The sequence below is a fragment of the Sodiomyces alcalophilus genome (assembly GCF_042370955.1).
Source record: "Sodiomyces alcalophilus JCM 7366 unplaced genomic scaffold ACRALscaffold_5, whole genome shotgun sequence".
Classification (NCBI taxonomy): Eukaryota; Fungi; Ascomycota; class Sordariomycetes; order Glomerellales; family Plectosphaerellaceae; genus Sodiomyces; species Sodiomyces alcalophilus.
In genome coordinates this window covers 175,907-200,659 of record NW_027263536.1, presented here as the reverse complement: position 1 = coordinate 200,659, position 24,753 = coordinate 175,907, and the positions used below count along the sequence as shown (strand labels likewise).

General features: G+C 55.8%; 12 protein-coding genes across 12 annotated transcripts in view; 7 read left to right on the top strand and 5 right to left on the bottom strand.

The window, feature by feature from the left end:
* Positions 1–9: 9 nt before the first annotated feature.
* Positions 10–2,833, bottom strand: ACRALDRAFT_1077052 (uncharacterized protein). The gene is made up of 3 exons (XM_071018583.1): positions 2,710–2,833; positions 558–2,624; positions 10–438 (listed from the first exon to the last, which is right to left on the bottom strand). Exons 2-3 carry the CDS (start codon positions 2,586–2,588, stop codon positions 313–315), a joined length of 2,157 nt encoding a protein of 718 aa, XP_070873831.1. The 5' UTR covers positions 2,589–2,624; positions 2,710–2,833; the 3' UTR covers positions 10–312.
* An 833-nt stretch (positions 2,834–3,666) lies between these two features.
* Positions 3,667–6,505, bottom strand: ACRALDRAFT_1094294 (uncharacterized protein; the record flags this gene model as incomplete). The annotated part of the gene is made up of 8 exons (XM_071019716.1): positions 3,667–5,279; positions 5,323–5,366; positions 5,417–5,539; positions 5,737–5,761; positions 5,867–5,988; positions 6,065–6,177; positions 6,245–6,371; positions 6,393–6,505. 8 exons carry the CDS (start codon positions 6,503–6,505, stop codon positions 3,667–3,669), a joined length of 2,280 nt encoding a protein of 759 aa, XP_070873830.1.
* A 62-nt stretch (positions 6,506–6,567) lies between these two features.
* ACRALDRAFT_1094293 (uncharacterized protein) lies at positions 6,568–8,846 on the top strand (the record flags this gene model as incomplete). Its single annotated transcript, XM_071019715.1, has 12 exons — positions 6,568–6,648; positions 6,735–6,854; positions 6,896–6,950; positions 6,976–7,011; positions 7,055–7,180; positions 7,266–7,289; positions 7,373–7,510; positions 7,549–7,765; positions 7,805–7,989; positions 8,038–8,139; positions 8,204–8,280; positions 8,318–8,846. 12 exons carry the CDS (start codon positions 6,568–6,570, stop codon positions 8,396–8,398), a joined length of 1,242 nt encoding a protein of 413 aa, XP_070873829.1. The 3' UTR covers positions 8,399–8,846.
* On the bottom strand, positions 8,462–13,157 carry ACRALDRAFT_2020200 (uncharacterized protein; the record flags this gene model as incomplete). The annotated part of the gene is made up of 21 exons (XM_071020005.1): positions 8,462–8,548; positions 8,603–8,710; positions 8,743–9,268; positions 9,297–10,058; positions 10,135–11,342; positions 11,377–11,434; positions 11,475–11,525; positions 11,555–11,662; positions 11,735–11,776; positions 11,818–11,851; positions 11,885–11,916; positions 11,949–11,981; positions 12,034–12,100; positions 12,133–12,284; positions 12,392–12,465; positions 12,545–12,555; positions 12,603–12,614; positions 12,661–12,719; positions 12,742–12,837; positions 12,867–12,960; positions 12,998–13,157. 21 exons carry the CDS (start codon positions 13,155–13,157, stop codon positions 8,462–8,464), a joined length of 3,774 nt encoding a protein of 1,257 aa, XP_070873828.1.
* An 85-nt stretch (positions 13,158–13,242) lies between these two features.
* On the top strand, positions 13,243–14,228 carry ACRALDRAFT_211511 (uncharacterized protein; the record flags this gene model as incomplete). The annotated part of the gene is made up of 7 exons (XM_071023722.1): positions 13,243–13,282; positions 13,317–13,353; positions 13,399–13,480; positions 13,527–13,782; positions 13,822–13,903; positions 14,044–14,088; positions 14,126–14,228. 7 exons carry the CDS (start codon positions 13,243–13,245, stop codon positions 14,226–14,228), a joined length of 645 nt encoding a protein of 214 aa, XP_070873827.1.
* A 141-nt stretch (positions 14,229–14,369) lies between these two features.
* On the top strand, positions 14,370–15,953 carry ACRALDRAFT_2020198 (uncharacterized protein; the record flags this gene model as incomplete). The annotated part of the gene is made up of 6 exons (XM_071020004.1): positions 14,370–14,393; positions 14,538–14,584; positions 14,642–14,654; positions 14,681–15,684; positions 15,781–15,821; positions 15,856–15,953. The coding sequence occupies 6 exons, from the start codon at positions 14,370–14,372 to the stop codon at positions 15,951–15,953; spliced, it is 1,227 nt and encodes a 408-aa protein (XP_070873826.1).
* Positions 15,954–16,012: 59 nt separating this feature from the next.
* On the bottom strand, positions 16,013–16,545 carry ACRALDRAFT_2070860 (uncharacterized protein; the record flags this gene model as incomplete). The annotated part of the gene is made up of 3 exons (XM_071022165.1): positions 16,013–16,242; positions 16,319–16,425; positions 16,475–16,545. Coding segments are annotated over 3 exons (408 nt in total), but the record flags the coding sequence as incomplete, so codon positions are not given.
* Positions 16,546–17,196: 651 nt separating this feature from the next.
* ACRALDRAFT_2028064 (uncharacterized protein) lies at positions 17,197–18,791 on the top strand (the record flags this gene model as incomplete). The annotated part of the gene is made up of 2 exons (XM_071020508.1): positions 17,197–18,092; positions 18,182–18,791. The coding sequence occupies 2 exons, from the start codon at positions 17,197–17,199 to the stop codon at positions 18,789–18,791; spliced, it is 1,506 nt and encodes a 501-aa protein (XP_070873824.1).
* A 1,139-nt stretch (positions 18,792–19,930) lies between these two features.
* On the top strand, positions 19,931–20,670 carry ACRALDRAFT_1064600 (uncharacterized protein). The gene has a single exon (XM_071017006.1). The coding sequence runs from the start codon at positions 20,161–20,163 to the stop codon at positions 20,653–20,655; it is 495 nt and encodes a 164-aa protein (XP_070873823.1). The 5' UTR covers positions 19,931–20,160; the 3' UTR covers positions 20,656–20,670.
* A 28-nt stretch (positions 20,671–20,698) lies between these two features.
* ACRALDRAFT_1064599 (uncharacterized protein) lies at positions 20,699–21,374 on the top strand. Its single transcript, XM_071017005.1, has one exon. It carries the CDS (start codon positions 20,988–20,990, stop codon positions 21,258–21,260), a length of 273 nt encoding a protein of 90 aa, XP_070873822.1. The 5' UTR covers positions 20,699–20,987; the 3' UTR covers positions 21,261–21,374.
* Positions 21,375–23,229: 1,855 nt separating this feature from the next.
* On the bottom strand, positions 23,230–23,583 carry ACRALDRAFT_2042663 (uncharacterized protein; the record flags this gene model as incomplete). Its single annotated transcript, XM_071021271.1, has 1 exon — positions 23,230–23,583. The coding sequence occupies one exon, from the start codon at positions 23,581–23,583 to the stop codon at positions 23,230–23,232; it is 354 nt and encodes a 117-aa protein (XP_070873821.1).
* Positions 23,584–23,621: 38 nt separating this feature from the next.
* ACRALDRAFT_2059636 (carbohydrate-binding module family 1 protein) overlaps positions 23,622–24,753 on the top strand; it is a 1,600-nt gene continuing 468 nt past the window's right edge. Inside the window, exons 1-2 of the mRNA XM_071021893.1 lie at positions 23,622–23,910; positions 24,079–24,712. Of these exons, the coding sequence (XP_070873820.1) occupies positions 23,750–23,910; positions 24,079–24,712 (795 nt within the window). The 5' untranslated portion in view covers positions 23,622–23,749. The remainder of the gene's footprint in view (positions 23,911–24,078; positions 24,713–24,753) is intronic.

The window sequence follows — 24,753 nt, the reverse complement described above, 5'->3', positions numbered from 1 at the left end:
GTGATTGATGCCGAGTCCCTGTAATATGTCGTATTATCATGGAGCTCAAGCTACCTAGGTTCTCTTGCTCGAACTTTGGGCTCACCCTGGGGGAAACATTATTGAACATCTAACATCGCAGGCCCTAATATCCACCTCATCTAGTTGAAAACCACTGCCGGCATAAGAAAGATTTTGGGGGATATTATTCCACAAACACCCAACTCCCAATCCCCTATATGTGAAAGAATCTTCCCAGTTCCTTAGCATCACCATCATATCCCGTGCACTCCACGCCAAAACATCAATCCCGATAGAACCGTCGCCCCCTGGTCAACTAATCTTCACTCGGAGCAAATAACGAAGGCGGACCTGAGAAACGTTGTACACAATGTACTCGTTGTACCATAGGCCTGCCCCTGCAACGTTGGTGTCTCCCGGCTCGACACTCACATCGGGCTATTCATTTCATGGCAGGTTAGCGTCCGACTCCTCGCTCACTTGGTTCTTCGCCTCCTCCAATCGAGCCGATGAAAGGTCCTAGGCAGAACGGGATACGTAGGAAGGTTCGGACTCACCATCTTGACCCCCTCCAGCGAAGGGTGCACGCAGCTCGCATCCCGCCATTCCCTCGGACCCATCCGGCCCTGGCCCCACGTCGCCAGGAGGCCTTTCCGCTTGGCCTCGTCGCCCGCCGACCCGTTGGCGTGGATCAGCTGCTGCATCGGGTCGCCCACCTCGGCCTCGCAGAGCAGCAGCAGCGCCGTGTTGTCCGACAGACTCGGCACGCAGTAATTGACCGACTTGGACGACATGTCGGCCAGATAGATGCCCTTTCCGAACATGTAACCCGTCACCGGCGCCTCGGGCGGTGCGATCCGCAGACCCTGGCTCAGGATGCCTCCGTAGTTGGTGGCCCGCGATCCGTGCCATAGTAGGAGCCGCTCCGTCTTGGCCGCCAGCCCCGGTCGTGTGGTCATGTCCTTTTCGTGCTCCTCGAAGCGCTTCCGCTCGCCGGCCCGCTCGACGCGGAAGATCTGCTCCACGTCCTTGTAGGTTATGTAGTGCGTGGAGCCCTTGGTCTCGGTGAAGTAGCGCTTCAGCTGCCAAAACTCTTTGCTCTCTGGGTCCAGCGCCGTCAGCTCGTCGAGGCCCAGAGCTTGGAACTGGCGGTCCAAGGGGTGCATGGTGTCGCTGCTCGCCGTCTTCTTGCGGTCCGGCTTCATGATATCCGACGCGGCTTTCATATCCGACAAGCTCTCCAGCAGCTCCAATTCCTTCTTAAGCATGGGGCTGCTTCGGATGACCGGCGGACGTTGCCGCCCAAAGTCGTGTGGGATCAGGGTGTAGAACAGGTTGGACAGCATCTCGGTCGCCGAGCCGACGTCGGTGTTGTACTTGGATTGCGCCAGGGACGGATCGTCGAACAGCTCCGACAGGTCCTTGAGGGCCTGGAAGCCCCTCGTGATGGTCGATTTGCTCAGCTTGCCCAGCGGCAGCTTGTTGGCGTCGTAGTTGAGCTGGGTCATGGCGGCGGCGAAGTACTGCTGGTTGAAAATGAGGGCCAAAAGGTCCTGGACTTCTGGCTCAAGAGTGCATTCGGGTTCAGGTTCTGCGTCTTCGTCCTTCACCTCCGCCTTGACATCTCCCGCATCAGACTCGGCATCGGAATCCGGGTCGTAGTTCTTCTCGATGAAGGCATACTTGTTGGGTATGGGATTCTCGGCGCGGTCGTCCCAGCGGCGACCCGTTTTATCCTTGAACTTCTTTTCAAAGACCGACAGAGCATTGGCAAGGTCGCCCTTGCCGAGTAGGGACGACTGGCCAAACTCGCCCACGCGGCCCCAGCGAGTCCAGGTCTTGTACGCCGAACCGGTCTGCAAGAGCTGGATGCGGTAAAACTTGTTATTGTTGCGGCCGGCGTTGGTTTGGTTGAGCGCGGCATCGTATATGATGCCACTGGGATCAATGTAGACCTTGGCGTTGGGCAGGTTGATACCTTCATCGAGCGGGATAATGATATCCTTTGACTTGGCCGTCTGGCCGTCGCATACCTCTTCTTTTACCTTTTTCTTTTCTTCCTCATTAGCCTCACACTTGGTCGCCTTTTTCTTCTTGCTGGGCTGTGAGACAGAGTTGGTCTTCTCATCATCTTGATCCGTGGCCTGATCGGCAACAGGGGCGGCTCGTTTGCGCGTGGATCTACGAGCCGAAGTGCTGGCGCCGTTGCCATCAACTGGGGCCGTATTTCCAGCGACACTGGCAGGTTGAGCGACGGCCGATCCATTGGCGGATCCGGTGGCCTGAGTTGGTAGGGAGCCATCGCTGGTGCCCTTGCCGTCAACGACGAACTTTGCCTCGTCGGCTTTGGACCCAGTGCGCTCCGACTCGTGGGCCCACTCGACACCGACAATGTGGCAGTCGCCACGGGTCTGGGCCTGGCGCACCTTGGCGTTGGTCGCGAAGTCGTTGTCGGTGGTGATCACATGGGTCGTCTTTTTGGCGAATCGAAGGCTGATGGCCGCACCGAGCGACTGGACGTAGGCCGCCACGTCCCATGGGAATTTCGCACCCAATGCGACGGTGCAGCCGTCTAGTGGTTTAGACATGTTGGAATGACCAGGCTAGGATATTCGTCGACCTGGCTAATCGAATAGTCAGTAGTTGCGAGAGATGGAGAAAGGTTCCAGGGATTGCTCCTGGCGATATCGTCATGAGTGCTTCTAATACCTTTCTATGCGTGGCCTCTCAGCAAGAGGCAACGGGGCGCAATATGGTTTGGCACCCGGTAGTTTGAGGTGAGCGAGACTGCAGAGGGGGGGTGAGGTTGAGAGGAAATGGGAGCATGGGCAACAAAGTCGGGGGAGACGTCACGAGCTTTTAATTCCTTCTTTCACGGTCCTAGGCGTCCGGGGTCACCCGGGTATTTCAATGTCCTCATTGTACCACAGCTTTCGAGTCTCGGTGACAAAATACGGAAACAGCCACAAAATAGCTACATCACAACAAAGAAGAGTACTTCTGAAGCCAGCGGCCCAGGATATCAGGTACGTACCGCACCTCTAGCCCACGGATTTGACGCCTTTCCTAATATGGCGAATAGATTCAGGGGCCCCTTGGCGTCTATTGGCACCAAGCTACCAACCAACGTAAAGCATTTAGCTCCACTGCGCTGGTGCCTGAAGCACGTGATTTCGCGTCGAAAACAGATCGCGATATCATGTGACATGGCGTCTTGCTGCCTGCGCCATGACCGAGACATGACGCGGTCGCCAAGTTTGACCCCCAGCCATCGCAACTCTAATCAAGGGCTTCGGCCGGCTTCTGCCTGAATTTGCGGAGAGCGGCGACAACCCGTCTCCGCTTGTTTCCGCTGTCTGAACAGAGGCTCTCTCGAACACACCGTCAAGCGTCCAGGCAGGAATGGACCATGGCATCCCGTGTCATTCAAACCTCAAAGGCACCAAGAAATACGCCACATTTAGCACTCACTGGGTTTCGTTAGCTATCTGCGTGCGGTTCCTCCATTCGTGTCCTAGGGCATTCTCTGTAAACCCAAGGTTTCGCAAGTTTTAGCTCATTCATTATCGTGATATTCATATTACCCATGGTATCTAACGCCGCCCCTGGATAGTGACAAACAATAAAGTCTCTAGGAACAGCGCTCTATTCTTCCTCGGGTTCCTCTCAGAGATCCATGACCGCGTCCTCCTCATCTGTCGTATCGCTCGCGCTCGGGGAGGAAGACTGTGTCGACACACGGATCTGCAAGTCACTCTCCAGCTCCTCAGCGAACCTCCTCCAATCTATGCCCGTGTAGGCCCGCCGGTTGCCGCCGACCATGCGGGCATTATCAACTCCCGCAGTCAGCGATCTGAATGTGACAATCCGACTGGAAAGGCCACGGCTATCCTGCATGGGTTGGCCAATCATGAGATGTTCGAGCTGAAGGGGTAGGGTACGCATCTTCTTGAGCAACTGGACCCACAGATTGGGCGGGCCGCTGTCGTCGATGGAAGAATGGCTCTCTGGACCTGGTTGTTGTAGCGTGACATTCCACAGCTCAAGACTCTTCAGTGTGGGCGCGAATTTACGCAGGAGTTGCACTATCACTTTTGGGTAGACCACCATGTGGCCTAGGTCCAACAGCTCGAGCTTGGGGAGGCTGGCCGGGTCGATTGCGCGAGGTAGGTTGGTCGTGGGGTCGATAAGAGCCTTCGGACGTGCGGACGGCTGTGGATCAGACGTCGGAGCGGGACTACCGAGCCAGCTGAGAAACGCGACGTGGACACTCATGTCTGCCACCGGTGTGAGAAAGTTGATGCGCAAATGCTTCAGATTGGACAAGTGGTGGAGAAATGCGCGGAGCGGGAAATCGGGGCATCTCTCCATGACGGGAAACGCCCCGCCGTCGACGCCGTGGCTGGGGTCATTGGTACTGCTGGCAGCCGCGCCGCCTGAAACAGGAACATAATGGGAGCTTTTGGCATCCGGTATGCCCAAGTCGAGAGCCAGGAAAAGGCTGCCCAGATTGCGTAGTACAGGGACCACGGTGGGGTATAGGTAAGGGGGGACGTGGAAGGCAAGAGGACGCAGGGCGCCGCTCTGCCGACGACGGAGTATTTCGATGGCTTCGGGACGTGCCCCCGCAGCACCAAGGGAAGACAAGACCAGCGAGAAGACGTTGCTGGCCCAATACAGGGTCGATTCGCGTTCCGTACCGAAATGCCACCTGCCGTCAGACACGAGGTTGACACCGGTCTGGTCCTGTACGGTTGTGGCGCCGTAGCTAGCCCAGGACGCGTGTCCTCCGTCGCGGCCACTCCGGGCACTGGAGTGGTAATCGCGGAGGCCGACGGTGGTGGGCTTGAGGTTCCGGAAGGCCTCGGTGAGCATGTGAGCGGCCTGGCCGGTCCAGATTAGAGACTGCTGGGCTTGGAAGCCCTCGCGGAAGATGGTCTGCTGGACTGGGCTGTTGCAGCGGACATCCAAGTAGCGGTCCAGGCCGATGATGACGTGCTTAAGATGATGGGCGAGCCGCGAGTTGGAAATGTCGACGAGGGCTTGCAGGCTCTCCTCGGTGAGCATGAATTGTTTTTTGGAGAAGAACTCTCTGGCATAGGTGGGGAAGAGCGACGATTCGATGTCACGGCAGGTGAGGCGCAAAGAATTGAGATCTGTGGTGGTGAGATAGAAGCTGATCCGGAGGAGGACCTCGACGGGGATCTCCTGGAAGGGGTTAATCGCCATCATGCTTCTGCTGGGCTTCAAAGGCGTAAAGGCGGAGGTCTCTGTTTCTTCTGGAGACGAGCAATAATATGGTCAGTGGGAACAAAGAGGCACGTCTAGATGCGACACCGTGACGCACGAGACGCAGCGCCTTGGGGCTGAGACACGACTTGTGGTTATGAACAGAAAGCAGGAAAAGAGAAGACACGGGCCAATTGTCTCGCGTTCGGGAAAAGGACATTCATATTCGTACATACACATCACGACCTGGCCTGCTGCCTGGAGTTTATTGGGCAAGCTTGGATTTATTCGGTCGGTGGCCGAAAAGAGCCTCGAGGGAAGTACCAAAGTGAAAAAGGTGGGGCGTGACGCCAGCTAGGTACTTAGGTACTTAAGGTGGGCATGGCGAACTGATGGAGGTACCTAGGTATATTGCTGGCATTTATTTCTTTTTCTTTTTCGTTTTTATTTCTTTTGATTCCCGAGTTGTTGTATAGGTAATTAGGTATTCGTAGATGCCGTGTACACGTGAGTAGGACAGTCTCGTTCATGTCTAAGAAATTGATTATTCCCTTTCCTACGATATCTTTACTGTACAGTCAACACTCTTCTGGTTCAAGCTACGTTACCCTGATCAGAGTATTCTCTACCTAGGTACTCTTTGATCTATTCAAGTTGTAGGCTGTGTTTCCATTCCGTCCCAGCGACGTTCCTTGTCTAGGCAGTAAGAACGCCATGCCTTGCATACGTCTGAGACTGACAGCCTGCGCGGTTACAACACTTCGTCATCAGTGTCGGGAACTAAACCAGTAAATATCAGTATATAAATAGTTATTCTTCTAAGAGAACACAAGACTTACGGCTCTCAATGTACTCCGACAGAGCATCGCAGATCTGCAGCAAGTAACGCTTGGGAATACCCCTGAGGTCCAAGCCGGCAATCTTAGCCTTCTTCTTCGCTGGACCTCCCTGTGACGTGCCTTTGCGTTTCGCAGAGGGAGGAGCATCTAGAATGGATTAGTACTCTCTGAAAGACCATGCCGAAGATTGTGCACAACTTACCGGCAATCGTACAGTTCGCGGCGCCCGAACTAACAATACAGTTTCCGCACGCGTTTTTACTCAATCCCTCCACCACAATACAGCCAGCAAGGTTCCCCTTTCTATTGGCACACTGTTCACACCTATCGTCGCCGAATCGTTCCTGGCCGTACAACTGCACAAAAAGGCCCGAGAGTGCTTGAGGTCTTGTCATATCAAATGTGGGGATTTTGATATTGGCGCCCTTGGTATACATGCGACGCAACGCGATGCCACGTTGGATCTATGAAAATATTAGTATAGTCGTACCGTCTATGTATGGGTCTTCACGTACGTACCTCGGGCTGTTTCTCGTCCACATATCGCGAAACCGTTCCAGGACAGGATTCTTTCAGAGCTGTAAAGGAGGTATTAGTATCAAAGAGAATGGTTCAAGATGGACATATACCGTTCAAAATAAAGGAATCCAAATCAGGTCCTTTCAGGACACCTTGAGGTTGTTTAAGAGGTGGTGGTGGAAGCCAAACACCCTTGATCGTCGTGGGCCAATTGAAATCCATCATTACGTAGTTGGTATTGCCAAAAAAGGGGTGATCAAGACAATTGTGCTAAATATAGATCTGTAAGTAGATGTGTACATACGTAGATGTACGATTATGTACGGCGGTGTACATACAACGTACACTTATCAGACCGTGTAAGTGACAACTGTCAACACAACGTTAGCCAAATCTGCATACAATGTCCAGGCTTTTCCCCAGAGTTGTTGAGGCATAAAATCAGTGGATTTGACCATTTTCTCGAGGTAATACGCTCGTTCTTGGATGTACTTACAAGGCGCGTTGGTGTCTGGAGATAAAAAATAATGGAGATGGGACAGGGTCGTGGCGTCGCTGTAAGGGCAACGGAAAAGTTTGCAGACAGCCGATTGGTCGGTTTATCTAGCCCCGTTGATTATGTCATAGTGTACGCTTAGGATACGAGCGTTTACAGAATTGTTTGGGTGGTTTGCCAAGTTGAAACAGTCCGCCCTATGGGCCGTGGACTAACCCCACACTCTAGTCGTGGTAGGTACGCGTGGGGTAACTCTTCACACCGAATCTCACCTGACCTGCCTACTGAGTAAAGACGGTCAATGCGTCGCCCCATTTTCCCCCCACCCGTGGGAAGGCAATCTTCAACTCTTCACATCACCGTTTTTCGATCCGTGATTCTTGCCATTCTACTCCAACACGCCAACACATTGCTCATCATGTGATCTGTTTCCCCAGGTGGCTAGTTCATGCATCATACAAACAGCCGAATCGCCTGCCATCGACCGTCGACCATCTACATCTCGGAGAGATTATCAACATGCCTCCTCATTGTTGTTTGAGAACTATGGAACGAGTTGCCTGAGCCCATGGATTGAGTGCCTTCGTCATCTGAGATATATGGTCATCCTTGATGGATTTTCTATCGACTCACCCCTCTGGGATTCCACCTTACTGCCATCGGCACAGTTCTCTCCGACTCCGTGACTCGTTGGAAAATTGAACGTCCGTCAAGTCTTCAGTTACTCGGAAATCGCAATACGATATTCATTTGCTCCCACTCCCTATCCAGTCATTCCTCCAGCTCAAAGCATGGGAACCTCCGACAGAGCGCTTTGCCTCCGACAGAGGGACGACTTGCATGACAATGGCCGGCTGGATCAGCATCGTTTCTATTTCCTTACCCATCCTCCGCATGCCAAGGAGAGTTAACCCATGGGGGATCGGGGAGCCACCTCGAAGCCACGGCCCACAGACGGGCCTTATTTCCACGTCTCTGAAAATGCCAACCGGGCCTCCGTCGTCACCCCGCATCCCAGAGTGCACCCATTGAGCTCTATCAGGTGGTATCATGGAAGTGAGAACCGTCACATGGCCTCGTCCCGAGAACTCAAAACGGGCTTGTCTTAAGGTAACTGTAGATCCTGCCCCTGCCGTGTTACACCTGACGATCATATCCATGATTGATCCTCTCCTACGGCTCCTCTCGAAGAGCTTCGTCAGTTGGGCAACAGCGGTGCTGGTGCTGCAACGAGAGACACGAGACCAAACAGTGGATTGCAAACATCAAGGACAACTCGGTGGTAATACAGCAAGGCAATTGCATTACTATCTAACAGGGGTAGCACGACTCTTCTAGTTTCCATTATTAGTGAAGATTCATCCGGATCCCCCATGGATCAACCGCCGAACAAACGCACGACTCCGAACAAAAGCGCCATTGCAGGCGTGACGACAAGGTCATCGCAAGAAGAGAACAGGACGCCCTTTTGACAATTATTTGTCGCTAGAGCGGAAAGCTGACTCGCCGCTTAGAAGACGAAGACGGCAGCAGCGAGGACCATGACGCCAATGCTGGCAATGGCCTTGTCGGCGCCAGCCACGACAACGTGGGAGTGCTCGGGCTCGGGCTCGCCGGGTTGACCGGGCTCACAGTCATCGCAAGGAGGCTCGGGCTCACCAGGTTCTCCAGGCTGACCGGGCTGGCCAGGTTCTCCAGGCTGGCCGGGCTCTCCAGGATGGCCGGGCTCGCCAGGCTGACCAGGCTTTCCAGGGTGGCCGGGCTCGCCAGGCTCTCCGGGCTTTCCAGGATGGCCGGGCTCACCAGGCTCACCAGGCTTTCCAGGATGGCCGGGCTCGCCAGGCTCTCCGGGCTTTCCGGGATGACCGGGCTTTCCAGGGTGGCCGGGCTCGCCAGGCTCTCCGGGCTGACCAGGCTTTCCAGGGTGGCCGGGCTCGCCAGGCTCACCAGGCTCACCAGGCTTTCCAGGGTGGCCGGGCTCGCCAGGCTCTCCGGGCTGACCAGGCTTTCCAGGGTGGCCGGGCTCGCCAGGCTCACCAGGCTTTCCAGGATGGCCGGGCTCACCAGGCTCACCGGGCTTTCCGGGATGACCGGGCTTTCCAGGCTCGCAGTCATAGCAAGGAGGTTTGGGCTTGCAGTCGACGCAGGGAGGCTTGGGCTTGCAGTGGTTATCTTTGCAGTGCACCTCCTGATGACAGTGGTCGCCCCTGCACGGCTCGGGGCGGCACTCGCGCTCATCGTGGCAGACCCAGTTGATCTTGCACTCATCACCGTGGCATGGCTTCCAGGCGCAGTGGTCGCCGTAGCAGACGAGCTTCTTCTTGTAGCACTCGTCGCCCTTGCACTTGGTGTACTTGCAGTGGTCGCCCTCGCACCAGACCTTCTTGTGGCAGTCGCCACTGTCGCAGCGGTCGGGGAAGCAGTGATTGTCCTTGCACACGATGCGGCGATGGCACCAGTCGCCGTGGCAGGGGTAGTCGTAGTGGCACCAGTCGCCGTAGCAGATGATCTTCTTGTAGCAGTCGTCGCCGCGGCAGGGCTCGGGGCCCGGCGTAGGGAGAGGCTTGGGGCACCAGGGGCCGTAGCAGGGGCCGCAGGTCGGGCAGAGGGTCTTGGTGATGGTCTCGGTGGCGGTGGTGACGGAACCGTTCGCGTCGGTGGCGGTGGTGGTCTGAGTGATGACGGTGGTGACGGTGCCGGTGACGGTGTTGGTGACGGTACCCGTGACAGTGTCGGTTACGGTGTCGGTGTCGGTGACGATGCCCGTGACGGTCTCGGTCTCTGTGACGCCGGGGCCGCCCTCGATACGAACATATACAGTGAGCAGAATGGTGCTGGGCAGACCCTGGCGACGAACGAGTCCCTGAGCGAGAGAGCCACCGCAGTCTTGGGCAGGGTTTCCAGGGCAGGCAATGTCGCAGAGGGCGTCCGGGAGGGTCCGGGCGCTAGCCAAGTTCTCACCGCCAAAGCAGTCGCTGAGATTTCGTTAGCGTCGACGATATCTTTTCCCCGGGGATCGCTTAGGCCTGAACAAGACTGGAAAGAACTTACCGTCCGTTCACACCGAAGAAGCGATAGGCGCCATCGGCAGCGGAGGCGCAGATTTCGATGGACATGGCATCGGAACTTTCGATCGGCTCAAAGCTTGGGAAGCCGTCGGGGGAGCCGACGCAGCCAACGTAGGCAAAGTTACCGATGGTGGCGGGGTTGTCATTCACAGGCCCAGTCGGATCAGGGGAGATGGAAGACGTGGGAGTGCCGCTCTGGGAGGACGCGTCGCTGGCCGAGGAAGGGGCACTGCTGGCCGATGACGGAATGGAGGACGTGGCGCTATCGGCTGAAGACGGGATCGAGGACGTGAAGGTGCTGGTTGAGGACCAGACCGAGGGCCCGATGCTGCTGGTTGAAGGCCCGGCCGAGGACGTGGTGTCAGCTGAGGATCCGGCCGAGGACTGGGCGCTGCTGGCCGAGGACTGGGCGCTGCTGGCCGAGGACTGGGCGCTGCTGGCAGAGGACTGGGCGCTGCTGGCAGAGGACTGGGCGCTGCTGGCAGAGGACTGGACGCTACTGGAAGAAGGCTGCCCATTGCTGGCAGACGGGATGCTGGCAGACGGGATGCTAGGAGACGGCTGGCCATTGCTGGCAGACGGGATGCTAGGAGACGGCTGACCATTGCTAGCAGACGGGATGCTGGCAGACGGGATGCTAGACGGCTGACCATTGCTGGCAGACGGGATGCTAGACGGCTGACCATTGCTAGCAGACGGGATGCTAGACGGCTGACCATTGCTGGCAGACGGGATGCTAGACGGCTGACCATTGCTGGCAGACGGGATGCTGGCGGAGCTGGGGGGCCCAATGGACGAAGTGACCTCGGGCTCCTGGCGCACTTGAATAGGCTGAAGAGGCCTGAAAGCACCGCTGCCAGCAGCCACCGCCTGGGCGGCGCCCAGGGCGGCGATGGCCGAGATGTAACGCATTATTGTGGGGGAATAGGGGTTGGCGAGTTTGCCTAGCGAGTGACTTGGTTTTGGAAAAACGAATGACTGGAGGTCAAGGGGGGGGGGGAAAAGACAGGGAAAGCAAGAGAAACAACCTCGGGAAAGCTGAGCGAGAGGCTCAAGGGCAGTGGAGGTCCTTGGCTTGTTGGTGCGGTGAGGAGGAGGAGAGAGATCAGAGTCGGTATCGGGGATGGAGATGGCTTTCTTATACTTGTAAGTGCGGCATTCTTGTCGTGTCTTTTCCACCTTGTCCATCCTCTGCCGATCAGACTGGACGATTAGGTCTCTTGACTCTTGTGCTGTCGATGACCCAGCTTTGCCTGGAATCGGCTCCCTCGATTCCAATATCCCTAACGTTCCCGTTCCCTGGCACGCGTGAAAAGGGGACACCCTTGTTCGAACCTCATGGGAAATGCGAGAAATGGCTGGCATATCTTCGCACTACGTCACGACTGCGCGTGTTATGTTACCGCGGAAGTCTTGAAGGTGTTGAGAGCCCTATGGGGAAAACGAAGAGAAAATGGCGAGGCGCGAGGAAGGAGAATGGATCGACGCCCTCTGGAATGGAACCCATCTTCCTCGACTCGTGTCCCCATTAATTGACCAATTGGAGGCATGAATTGGACTCTACTTCTTTTCATCTTTTCCACCCATCGAATTTCATCGGAGCATCAAGTTGAAGAATGTGAAAACTCATGGTGTTTCCTTGATTTTCTCTTCGACGACGGTCCACACAATATCGATGGAAGGCTGCACGCGTTCTTGGCCTGGGCGTCAAGTAATCCCGCGGGGCATGACACGTGCTACTGTGCTACTGTAATCAAGCGACATTCTTTCTACATGCGCAAGAGTCCGCTTTCCAACCCATGGTTTGAGTGTATGGTCCATGAATCATCTCTGGAAGTGTTGTCTTAGGAACTTGACGGATAAGCACTAGGAGCAGAGAGACGTCCTGGAATTGTCTTGGCCGGGCTGGCCTAAGTATGGGCCGACGACGACGACGTGAGTGCGGTTCTCTCCATCAGAGTGCCTCTGTATTAGGACGGACGATGAAGTCTGGGAGTCCTACGTGGCGGTCGATCGATCTTACGAGGCGGGGATCCCAAGGTATATTGGATCTCTAGAATTTGAGTCTTCCGCAGTGTCTGCCTGACGGGGCTCGCAGAATATAGCATCAAGTTCCTTTGTATTCCTCTCTTGCTTGATGCTGTCACGGGGTTCAACTTACTGTATTCTATTTATATTTATTAGTATTTATTTTGGGATTTGTTACATTTTCTTTCTTCCGTTTTCATTGCCATCATCACTCACTCGACCAGAACCGGTCTTTGGTGGCTAACAGGTCCGACCATGTAGTCTGAATCCGGCAGAGATGTTCAGTCTACCGTCGTGATGGTAACGGTTGGGCGTCATGGTTGTTATAGCTCTTAAGCCAAACGACGTATACCGATTTCTGTTACCAATTTATTGGCTGGAAACGGACAGTGAAAAGTAGCAAAGCTGTTTCAAACCGTCCACCGGTTGCGTGGGCTGCAGGCCCGAGTTAAGAGACATGCAAAGCGATACGTATTCGTACTTGCATCCATCGAGGCGTGATGTTTCGGTGAACTTCGGTCACCGGTGTAGCCACGCAGTCTGAAGTCAGTCCAGTCCACACAATGATATTGACGACCATGGCATGGGATCGACGATGTGGAGAGCCACTTCACTCAGGATGAGGGACGGCCATCGAGATGCCGGCGCCGGTCCCAGGCTTATTCATGGTCATGTGTGATCCGGAACTCCATCCAACGCGTTTCCCATTCCCATTCATGACCAGCCCGTCTATCCGCCATGTCGTCTTCCGTGTCCATTGTACTTTGTAACAACATTTCGTCTGGATCGACCTCTCAGGGAACCAATCTGATCTGTACAAAGTAGATAGTCGTGTGAGTCTCGTGTGAAGGTGTGTCGTTCGGGGACAATGCGGTCCGACCGGAATGAAAAGGTGTGGTGTGACTTGAGATGGAAAATACGATCAAAAGTAATACAAAGTGATGATAAAAATATAAAAAGCGCGTTCCTTGGAGCCATGCAAAGTCGAATATGGCATCATTGATTACAGAATGATATATATGCTGATCGTAATCTGCTTCTAGCGTGCCCGTCGCCTCTTGACATGACGGCGCTCGAGACTCGAGTCAAGGTGGTCCGTTGGCGTGAATAGGCCCAGGGCCGCAAACACACAAAAAGACAGAAACGGAACCCGGAGCTCTTACACCTGGAACCAGTGAGATTCGACTTTTCCGTATCTCCTTCCACACCTCGCGGCGAGGGCCAAGGCGGGGTCGCGGTCCATGCCCAAAACCTGGGTGAAGAGGAACATTCCCAAGCCTTCCGCACTCGGGTCGAAGACCGTCTGGAGGGACCAGCCGCCTCCTTTAATCTCCGGTCCTCCGGCAGGAATGCAGCGGCGCCTTGCATTTCTCTTCGCTGACGTCGACGACCCGGCCCCTTTCCAGCGTCTCCTTTATCGCGTGGGCTCAAGGGCGGGTGAATACCGGCCCATCCTCTCTTGCCGGCGGTAGATCAGCTCGGCCCAGCCGGGTCAAGCTATCGTCCTCGGGGAAGAACGGCGCGTATGTGGATCAGGACGAAATGGTTCTCGTGGCTGAAGACCCACGGATGAACAGCCTTACGTTGATAGCCACCTGGCCTAGTGAGCGTAAGCATATGGAATCAGGTGCTGTCTCGACAGGACTAGCAGAGGGGGAACTCGACCCATCTTGTAGTAGTGCATCACGTATTGTCATTGGCATGTGCGTACTGTCATGCGGAGGGTGAGTTGAAGAATTGGTAGTCCCGTCAGGATAGGTTTTGCAGAGACGAAGATAACATAACGTCTTTGAAAAAAAAAAAAAAAAGAAAAAAAAATCAAGTCGGAGAGTATAACGGCTTCCGCTTCTGCACATTTGGAGAGCCATGTAGTACGACAACGGCCGGAATATAACATCGACATGAGCAGGTGTACGCGATGGCAAGCTGAACTTGTACAACTGAAGAGATATCTTGAACTGGTTCAACAGCAACCTGTTGTCGTTTACTCGTAGTCTCGTCACCGAAAGGATCCAACTATTGAACCTGGCTTGCAATAAACTCTTTTGACCTGGTGCCTTGGCCTTAATTCGCCATTCTCACATTCAGCACTTTATCTATCTGTTATACGCTTGCCCAGTGAATACCTTGATATAACATGGTCGAAGATAATCCAACATGTATGCTTTAGTAAAGATCTATAAGATCCAAATGCGTCTTTCAACGGGGTTCAGAGTGAAAAGCATTTCATTTACTCTTATCTACTCTCTTGATTTTTTAATATTTTTTCCTCCCCGATCTTCATATATCTGCCCATGTCATGTTTATTTTATTTACTTTTATTTTATAAATTTTCCCAGTTCCTATCGGTTTGCACAGATCTCGGTGACCCCGCAGAAACTTAAGGTGAACGAATATGGTTTTCGGTGAGCTGACCGCCTCCATGGCCCCACCTAAAAAAATACCTGCCAGGGCCGTTGCAGAACGCAGCCTGCAGTGATTGACCTCTTTACCCATCGCAGCCTTTTATTTTCTCCCACAGCCCCTCTGCCATTGCCTCATCGACAGACAACATGGCCGGTACATCATCCAAGAAGAGGTCCTTCGAGGACAGAGCTGCCCCACCGCCCAAAAAACAAAAGCGGCAACAAAAAAACCGAGGTGATGTGAAAAGAAAAGAAGAACAAGACTTCAAAGCAGTCGACCTCGCTGCGTCCGATTCCGACGATATACACAATGCCATTGCCGACGACGGCGCAGACTCGGACAGCGATTCTTTCACCTCAGACGACGACGACGCCGCTTCGTCCCCGCCACGGCAAAAGCGTCCCAACAAGGCCGGCAAATCGCAACCCAAATCTCGCGCGGAGGGCAAGCAAGACGCAGACGACAGCTCGGAAGCAGAAGCAGACAACGATGCATCCAGCGGAGAAGAAGCAGAGGGTAGCATCTCGGAAGACGAAGACGAAGACGAGGACGACGACGACGACTACCTGGGCAGCGACGCAGACACCATCAACGGCGCGGGACGGCCCAAGACGAAATCCAAACGCAACGACCCCTCGGCTTTCTCGACCTCCATGTCCAAGATCCTCTCCACCAAACTCACCACCTCGCGCCGCGTTGACCCCGTCCTCTCCCGCAGCGCCGCCGCCCACCAGGCCGCCCAGGCCGCCGCCGACTCGGCGCTCGAGCTCAAGGCGCGCCGGCTCCTGCGGCTGCAGAAGAAGGAGGCCCAGGAAAAGGGCCGCGTCCGCGACGTCCTGGTCGCCACCAACAGGGAGGGCGTGCCGGGGGCCGGCCCGTCGACTACGGGCGAGGTGCTCGAGGCCGAGAGGCGCCTGCGCAAGGTCGCCCAGCGCGGTGTCGTCAAGCTTTTCAACGCCGTGCGCGCTGCGCAGGTCAAGGCTGCCGAGGCGGAGAAGGCGGCGCGGAGGGACGGCGTGGTGGGCATGGGCCGGAAGGAGACGAGGGTGAATGAGATGAGCAAGAAGGGGTTCTTGGACTTGATTGCCTCGGGCGGGGGGTTGAAACAGGGGCCGATCGAAGAGGCTTGATGAATTGCTGTCTTTGCCACTTTTATTCTGGTAGTTTTTAAGAAAATGTCATCTTTGTTTTGGAGGGTATGGCCTCTGGACTTGCTTTGTACCGGAGTGGGAACATGTACTCCTCCCACATTTGTCTCTATTCTCCTTAGATACCCTCCCGGACCAAATATACTTGATGCTGCCCACTACGCTGCGTCGAACTGTACTTTTCATGCCCTTCCCAGACCCGCCGCTCCCGCCATCCTAATCATACAAGTGGTATAGGTACAGCGCTGTTTTCTTCTATAAAGTCCACCAGCCCTAATTAAAGTCGCTGGCCTGCAAGTTCCTCGTCATGGCCGGCAGCCTGACCTTCAGCCCGTCCAGCTCCTTGGTCATCTTGACCTGGCATCCCAGCCTGCTCGTTTCGGTCAGACCGAACGCCAGATCCAGCATGTCGTTCTCGTCGTCGGTAGGCTCGTCCATCTTGTCATAGTACTCTTCATCCTCGACGACCACATGGCATGTCGAGCAAGCGCATGATCCACCGCAGGCGCCTGAAAGAGCGTCAGTCATATCCAGAGGAAGATGGGCCATAGATCGAAGTCAAAGAGTGGGAGCGGAGCGTTTTACCTTCCATCTCGAGGTCGTTGTCCTGTGCAATGTCCAAAAGGTTGTCGCCCTCCGACACGGCAATCTTGTGCTCGTCGCCATCCTTGTCAATAAAGGTTACCCATAGCCTAGATCTGTCAGCTTCCATCTTCTTCACAGAGTCCGTGGTCCGCCTACTCTTCACCAGGCTTGGGTGGCGTCAGGTGTCCGTGGGCAACGGTTGGTGTGGCGTGAAACTTGCGCGTTGCTAGCCACCCTATCCTCCCGCTGTCTACCGAATTGGCAACGGGTCGTCTTCTTGGAGATACGCAGCTGGACCCAAGTCGTCGGAACGATCTGGTCTGCCTGTGTGGCGCCAGGTTCTGTCGTACTGAGCTTGTAGCTAGCCACCGGAGGCCGGTTCGGAGGGGAGTCGCCGGGTTCATCGTGGTCTGGTATTCGAGGCGTGAGAAATTGGCGCGAAACGGATGGAATGCTATGGTCTGAACTGAGGTAGCGCCCGCAAACGGTGGTGATCGAATGACGTCTCAATCATGAACAGGTTTCCCGCAATGCCATTGACCTGGCCTGTTGGAACTGGCGGAATGCGACTTTGGATACGGAATAGAGAAACTCGGCTCAGCTCAGGTTCGGTGGACTGACCGGAGAAACTACAAGGTACGAAGTATTCGTACAGCTACGAAAAATAATCCCCCGATAACCGTCTTCGGCCATGTCAAGTCGCACTCAGGCTTATCAATTAGGTGGATTTTGATTGGATGCGGCGCCCTGGATGTCATAGACCATGACTAAGCACAAAGTTCGTCATCGCTCCAAATGCCGATGGAAATTCTAGCACTTGGTCATTGCAGTCGTTCCTAGTCGGATCATGTTCAAGAACCACCATCCACACCTCGAACATGGCTTCACATCGAGAAGGAGTGAATCCCCTGCGGCCGTATTATATCCCCCCAACCATCGGCGAATTGCCCGATCCCACTTCATCGCCAGGACCCAATTCATTGTCCCGAGGAAATGCGCCGGCCGACCGGTACGCGTCCAGGGCGCGGGACCTCTTCCCGGACCTCGACTACAAAGACTACATCAACGAGCCGTCATCGTCGGCGGTCGAGGCCGTCAAGGATGTCATCGACGAGCTGCTGTGGAAGTATTCCTCCGTCCTGATGGCACAGCCCTTTGAGGTGGCCAAGACGGTCCTACAGGTCCGAAGCCACGCCGAGAACCCCGAAGCAGCCACCCCGGCGGCATCGCCGCTGTCCACGCCCGCAGCCGCCGACAGGGGATACAATGGTTACAACCACGGCGCGTCGGTTTACGACTACGCGGATTCCGACTCGGATGCCGATGAGCCCGCGTATTTCTCGTCCAATATCCCCGGAACGCCCACCCCGTCACAGTCACAGCGGGGACGTCGGGGCAGACAGCACCCTTCGTCCGTACACCCATCGCGACCTTCTCCCAAGGACGCAGCCGTGCATCCCCATCGACTGAACCTCCGTCGCCCGGACTCGGTAATGGAAGTGATCGGACAGTTGTGGCAAAAAGAAGGGGCGTGGGGCGTCTGGAAGGGATCCAACGCGACCTTCCTATACACTGTTCTCACTTCGGTGCTGGAGAACTGGTCGAGGAGTGCTCTCAGTGCGCTCTTTAATGTTCCGGACCTTGGGGTCAAGGACGACATTGACAGGCTGATTGACATTGCGTCCCCGTATCCATGGGCGTCGTTGGGTGTGGCGGCGGCGGCGGCTGTTGCAACGGGCTTGATACTAGCACCGCTCGACATGGTGCGCACGAGGTACGTTTGCTTTTCTTTCGTTTCCTTTCTTTTTTCTTTTTTTGGCCCCGTTTCTTTTTTTCTTCGTTTCACCTGTCTAACATCCGCAGGCTCCTCGTCACCCCATCCTCCAAAGGACCCAGACGGACGCTATCGACGCTGCGTGCCCTCCCTTCCTACGTTTGCTCGTCCGGGCTCATCCTACCCACGATTCTCCACTCGATGGTGCACCCCCTCCTGACCCTGTCGACGCCGCTGGTGCTACGGACGCGCTTCATGATCGACAGCCAGCTGTCGCCGACCACATTCTCGGTAGCCAAATTCCTCGCCTCCTCGGCCGCCGTGTTCATCAAGCTTCCCCTGGAGACGGTCCTCCGACGGGGCCAGGTGGCCGTCCTCTCCAGCGCGGCGTACCTGCAGTCGCTGCACCCACGGGAGAAGGACGCGCGTCTCGACACGGTGGTCCCAGCGGGGCGGTACGACGGCGTGACGGGGACCATATTTTACATCGTCAACGAGGAAGGCTGCCGCGCCGTGTCCAAGCCGGTGCCGGCGGCCAAGGGTGGCCGGGCCAAAGCGAAGGCCGGGGCGGGGGACACGGTGTACCGCCAGGGCCAGGGGATGGACGGGCTCTGGAGAGGGTGGAAGGTGAGCTGGTGGGGTCTGGTAGGGCTGTGGGCCGCTAGTGTGATCGGCAGCAGTTCCGAGGGGGAGTTCTGAGCGCTGAGCAGCAACAGGACTGTGCCGTCGTGATTCCTGAGCAGGGCGTTGGGGTCTGGGCTTTTTTCTTCTTTCTTTTGTTTTTGCGGTCTGTTTTCTGGCGGTGTGGAAAAGTAAAGACTCTCCTCTACGTTAAGGTTGAAGGATCCCCAGCTAGGGACCGGGCATATGACGCTGGACGAGATATGGCACCCTCCGAGATACCTAACCCTCTATGTTAATGTCACAACCAAGTATAATATGTATATATAAAACTCGGATCAACGGCCGGCAGATCTTGGACTTTGCAGCTTTGACGAGTGTCGCAGAAGAGTATGGGCCGGCGATGGAGAAGAGTCGGGGATCTCTCGTCTTGCGGACGTCGCCCGTAGCTGGTGAGATGTCGAAGATTGTCAACCTGCGTTATATCAAGCCGGTTCGACGAGACGCAATGATGGATCAACGACCAAGTCACGAATTTGTCCATTACCACATACATTATTACTACGGTTTCCTTTTTCAGGCCGAGGGTAAGAGACTTGACGTTCCATCACAACAAGATCGACAGTCCATGATTGCCTAGAACCCCAGTTCCATCCCCCGGCATCGTGGCTTGAGCCCCTGGACGCCGCCAAGTATCAGAATCCTTGGGAACAACTGCCAAGTAAAAACCAAGCTAATAAAAGACACTATACTGAGTGAGTACCACGAGTTAATCTGGCTGCGATGCCTGGGAGATTTGGATTATTCCTTAGCCCTAACAGTCAGCAACTCTTGAGTAACTCATTGAAGAAAGGATTGGACCATTGAAGAAAGGATTGGACACTGTATACTCTGTTTTTTATCCTGCGCGTCATATTCCCTAATTTGATCTTCCCTGTTACTCGATGCACCAGATACTACTCTGTAAGAAAGCTCATGGTAGTGGGATGAGGTTCCTCGGTTCTTCTTCTCAAGTTCTCTCTTCCCTCGAGCTATCGGGTTTACCCTCCCTGGATCATTTCTAGGTCGTCTTATGCCGCGAGACTGGAACTCGCGCTGGACATGGCGGAATAGGACTGAGGTCGGAAAACTGCACTACCTCTGCATCCTGCCCGGGCTGACTGAGTGCTTCAGCTGCCCTCTGCTGCCCACCGAAAAGGACGTTGACAGACGGGCGACTTTGCGGTTGATCTGACGTCTGGGATTGGCACAACCACCCGTCCCTATTCGCCTAATTATCTCAACATTGCCTCATCGGTCCCAGTTTTGGCCTCGCGGGTCCTGCCCTTATTGTGGACTTGCGTCAGCTACCTATAACATGATAGGCGCAACACCACGATTAGCATCACCAACCGGGACGCCGGCGGCTATCTACGCCTTCCTGGCCCTCCTTATAGCTAATAGCACCATGGCCGGCATCGCGCCAGCCCAACCAGCCTCCGACTCGGCCGCCTTCCTCTCCCTCCCAGCCCCGACTCCCGCCGCCACCGTGGAGCCGATTCGAATCCTCGACGCACGTGCCCCGCAACCCAGCACCGCCTCCCTGGCGGACTACTCGGCCATCGGCTGCTTCCAGCACGGCAGCAACAACATCCTCACCATCACCTCGGTGAACGATAGCGGCATGACCCCGCAGCTATGCCGTAACATTTGCTCCGTCGAATCGGCGTCCATCTTTGGCGTCGAATGGGGGATGAGATGTTATTGTGGCAACGAGATTGAGCCTTTTGCTGTTCAGGCCGCTGATGAGGAGTGTACCGCGACATGTTACGGCGCTACGAGCTATGTCTGTGGTGCCCGGAGTCGGATCAATATCTACGCCCACACTGATATTCATATTTCCGGTGCGTTTCTCTGTGCAGCTACTCTCCTATCGTCATTTCATCCGATGGGATCGCGGTGAAGGAGATGAAGGGCCGGATGACGGGATGAGGACGAGATAAGTCCGAAAGCAGCGTGTGAATAACAACCAGCACTAATAATGGTGACACTGCAGGCACTTACGCAACCTCGACCGACGACAGCAACACTTTTCCAACTTCGACACCCGATTCCACTTTAGGATCGGGTTCCAACAGCAACGCCAGGGCCAGCCCCGAAGCAACCGCGGGGGCTCTGGACGACCAGAGCGAAGACCAAGTCCCTATCACTTCCGGGGCTAACCTGTCGGTGGGAGCTGTGGTCGGCATTGCTATCGGTGCCGCAGTACTGTCCGCCTCCATCACCGCCGCCGCCATGTTCTTCTTCTTCCGCCGACGCGGATTCCGCAACGAATCCACCGCCGCAAGGGGCTTCCCTCCTGGAATGGAGCACGCACAGGTGACGACGCAGTCGTACGGGATATCCGGGAGGTCGCGGAATCAGCCCCAATCATCGGCCATGTTGCATTCGCACCAGGGCCTCGCTCATGAGTTGGACAATGGGACAACCTACGAGATGCCGGGTAGCAAGTGGCAGGACGGCGTCAACGACATCGGGAACTATAAAGAGAGCCTGTCGAAGAGTTGAGGAGTGGCGAGAAAGCAAGGATAGGACTTTCCCGGCTCATCGAATACGAAGTAGGTCCGTTGTATGTACGAGTAATCTCCTGCGTAAACTATCATGAAATACAAATAAAATGTCATCAGGACGCGGAGGCAAGACGGCAGCCTGGATCCTGTTCGGCGTCATCCAGAAAGATACATGTACAATGTACCTTCTAGGTATTCGTACTTCGTAAGCTCCGCTTCATTATACGACGTATTCGGGACATTGCGGGTCATGTGGCCTTGCTGCGTAATCAGTCCGGAGGCTCCCAGCCGCAACCCTAAAAAGGAAAGTGCCGGCCCCCCAAACGACTTCCCCACTTTCGTTCCTGGCCTCTCGTCCTTCAACGACTCTTCTTCCACCCTCCCAAAGACTTCCGCCCTAAAACGTCCTTCATTTCAAATTCGGACATTACGCTACGCACCAGAGTTGGGCAAAGAGGTCGGACTTGCATGAGGACATGCGGAGATGCGGAAAGGACTAATACCGGCGTCTGAAGCGGACGCGATGGCACGCTTCAGTACAACGTAGGGGGATGACAGCGTTGACAGCTCATTATTACAGCCCATTTCGATTATCAAGCTCCCCGGATTTTAAGCCTGTCATGATCTAGCGTACCACTCATCTCAGAGGCCCTCCATGATCCATCCCGGCACGATATCGGCTTTCAGGGCACATCCCCGCACACTTCCTCGTCGCATTCCTCTTCTTTCCAGCTCTTCACGTGGCGTCTGATGCTCTGGATCATTCCATAGACCGTCATCCCTCGACAACTACACGATACATCCATGGTCTCCGTGAATCTTTTCCACGCTGAGGGGCCCCGGCCGGCCGAATCTCCCAAAGTCAGCCCCGTGGGCTTGTATTATTGGGGGGCTGGGCAATATATCTGTGAATGGCGACAGTGCGAAAGCGGGACACGTCGAAATGATTGGAATATTTTGGGCCCGCCGAGCCGGCGTTTTACATATGCCATCCGCGGTTCCCTTTCTCCACCAGTTGCCTGGCCTACAACGTACTGAGAGGGCGTCGGAGGAGACTCGCATCGGAGCTCTCATCACGGAGAGAGATGGAACATTCCTTGCTCAACTGTGCAGGGCCAGCGTCTCTTCCGTGACAGACGCAACATCGAGGTCCTGATACCCGTTCTACTGTCCTGGTCGTTCTTCCATCTGATCACGTTGTACCGACCTATTCTCGGGCTTGTCTACTCACACGGCACTTCTCAGGCTTTCTCAAATCTGGGGTGCATATGGAGAGGATGAGCGACTTGTCTCCCAATGGCAGCCTACAGTCAGACTGTTCCATGAATTGTTCTCGTCTGGTTATGCCCAGCAGTCTATATTGGGCCCATCCCCCGTATTCCATCCAGTCTTGCACCAATCTTCGCCCTGCCTTTCCAGCTTATTGGATCATGACCAACACTTTCTCAGCTTTCTCGGTTTCTCCGTATATTACATCCCCTTTAGGGGGTGCACGGGGCCCCACCCGGGCCGCCACCTACCGAAGTTGCCTTTTTGACGAGTAGCTTATTCCGCGCTTCGACTGCTTTCCTCCGGTGCCCTCCACGCCACCCACGCCCTGACACCCCAGGAAGAGGGAGCCTGATGGCGTGTGAGCGTGGGCGTGGGCTTGTGGGCTTGCATTAACTACTGAGTTACGTTGTTCGTACATTGTACAGATGCAGTGCACAGCGAACCCCCCATATTTCCCGTTTCAGTCTTCAGTCCTGCTCCCCTGATTCATTCCGGCATCTTAGCGCCAGCTTCCTCTTCGGGGGGTCAGGGTCCGTTCTTTTAGCCTGAAGGGGGCTTTTTACCCACCCACCCACATGCCCCGGACGCCCCCTTTTGCCCCCGTTGCCAGACGTGGTCACCAGATTGCCGGATACTCTACCTTCCATCGCCGGCCAAGCCTCTTGGATCGGGTCTTGGTTCTATGCTACGGTCCGTCAATGCGGTGGATGCTCGCCAGTCTCCGCGTCAGTCCTCGTCATTTGCGCATCGTCCTCAACCGGTTTGAGCGAGCCGGCCCAGCGCCCTCTTTGTCCCAATAGGACGCGGGGGATTCCATGCCCAGACCGATAAACCGTTGTGGGGGAGACGGCCATGACAGCGACAAGCCCGCGCATTACCTTGCTAACCTGTTGCCCTCTTTGCTCTGCTGAACCTGGAAACCTAGGAGCCTGGCCAGGTTTGTCGGCCCGTTCTTTCGTGCAGGGGTTGGCAATGTGACTACCTACCGCCACATGCATTGCCCTGAGAGAGGCAAAGAGAGGGGCCATGGCGGCTCCAACTAGCCACATGAGGCCGATGGGAGAGATCGTCAGAAATATATAAAGGTCGCTCATCATTTCCTCCTTGGTTCTTGTTCGACAGCTCGACACAGAGATCAACAAGTCCAATCACCTCAATCTCGTCGATCCTCTCCCACAAACACACCACTTCTCCGTCCTTTTCCCGACAAACAAGATGGGTCTCAGCAAGGTTGTTGGCCTTTTCTCGGCCCTCGCCGCCGTTGGCCAGGTCGCTGGTCACGGTTTCGTCTCCGACATCATCCACAACGGAGTCTCGTACACCAACTACAACCCCAACAGCGACTGGTACCAGCCTCCCGCCAGCCGCCCCGTCCGGTATGTAACAGCCATCCTCCTGTGTGCGCATGTGCATCGCGAACCCATGAGCTTGCTCTGGGGAGAAAGTGGATGACTCCAATTGCCGATCCGGCATCTTACCGCGAACACATTCACGTACATTTTTACCCCCGTCCCAGGAACTCGGAACGCTAACGATTTCTTTAGTGCTGGCTGGGCTGCTGAGCAGATGGACCTTGGCTTCGTCGCCCCCGACGCCTATGGCCACCCCAACATCATCTGCCACCGTGATGCCACCCCCGGCCAGGGCTTCATCACCGTCGCCGCCGGCGACAGCCTGACCCTCCAGTGGACCGACTGGCCCGAGTCCCACAAGGGTCCCGTCTTCGACCACCTCGCCCGCTGCAACGGCGACTGCTCCACCGCCGACAAGACCGCCCTCCGCTGGTTCAAGATTGACGGCGCCGGTCTCGTCTCGGCCCCCAACACCTACGCTGCCGACGTCCTGATGCAGAACAACGACCAGTGGACCGTCCGCATCCCCTCCACCGTTGCCCCGGGCGACTACGTCCTCCGCCACGAGATCCTGGCCCTCCACTCCGCCAGCCAGCCCAACGGCGCCCAGTCGTACCCCCAGTGCATCAACCTCCGCATCACCGGCTCCGGCACCTCCACCTTCCCCGGCGTTGCTGGCACCCAGCTCCTGTCCCCCAACGAGCCCGGCGTCATCTTCAACGTCTGGTCCCCGGCCACCGACTACCCCGTTCCCGGCGGTGCCATCGTCCAGGGCGGCACCAGCATGGTCCCCCAGAGCGTCGTCCGCGCCAGCGCCACCGGCACCGTCACCCCCTACAGCGGTGCTACTCCTCCCCCCAGCCCCCC

Coding starts and splice junctions, on each gene's coding strand:
- ACRALDRAFT_1064599 (XM_071017005.1), top strand. CDS start 20,988: ATGTTCTTCTTCTTCCGCCGACGCGGATTCCGCAACGAATCCACCGCC.
- ACRALDRAFT_1077052 (XM_071018583.1), bottom strand. CDS start 2,588: ATGTCTAAACCACTAGACGGCTGCACCGTCGCATTGGGTGCGAAATTC. Junction 439..557: donor CGCTGGAGGGGGTCAAGATG/GTGAGTCCGAAC, acceptor TGAAATGAATAG/CCCGATGTGAGTGTCGAGCC.
- ACRALDRAFT_1064600 (XM_071017006.1), top strand. CDS start 20,161: ATGGCCGGCATCGCGCCAGCCCAACCAGCCTCCGACTCGGCCGCCTTC.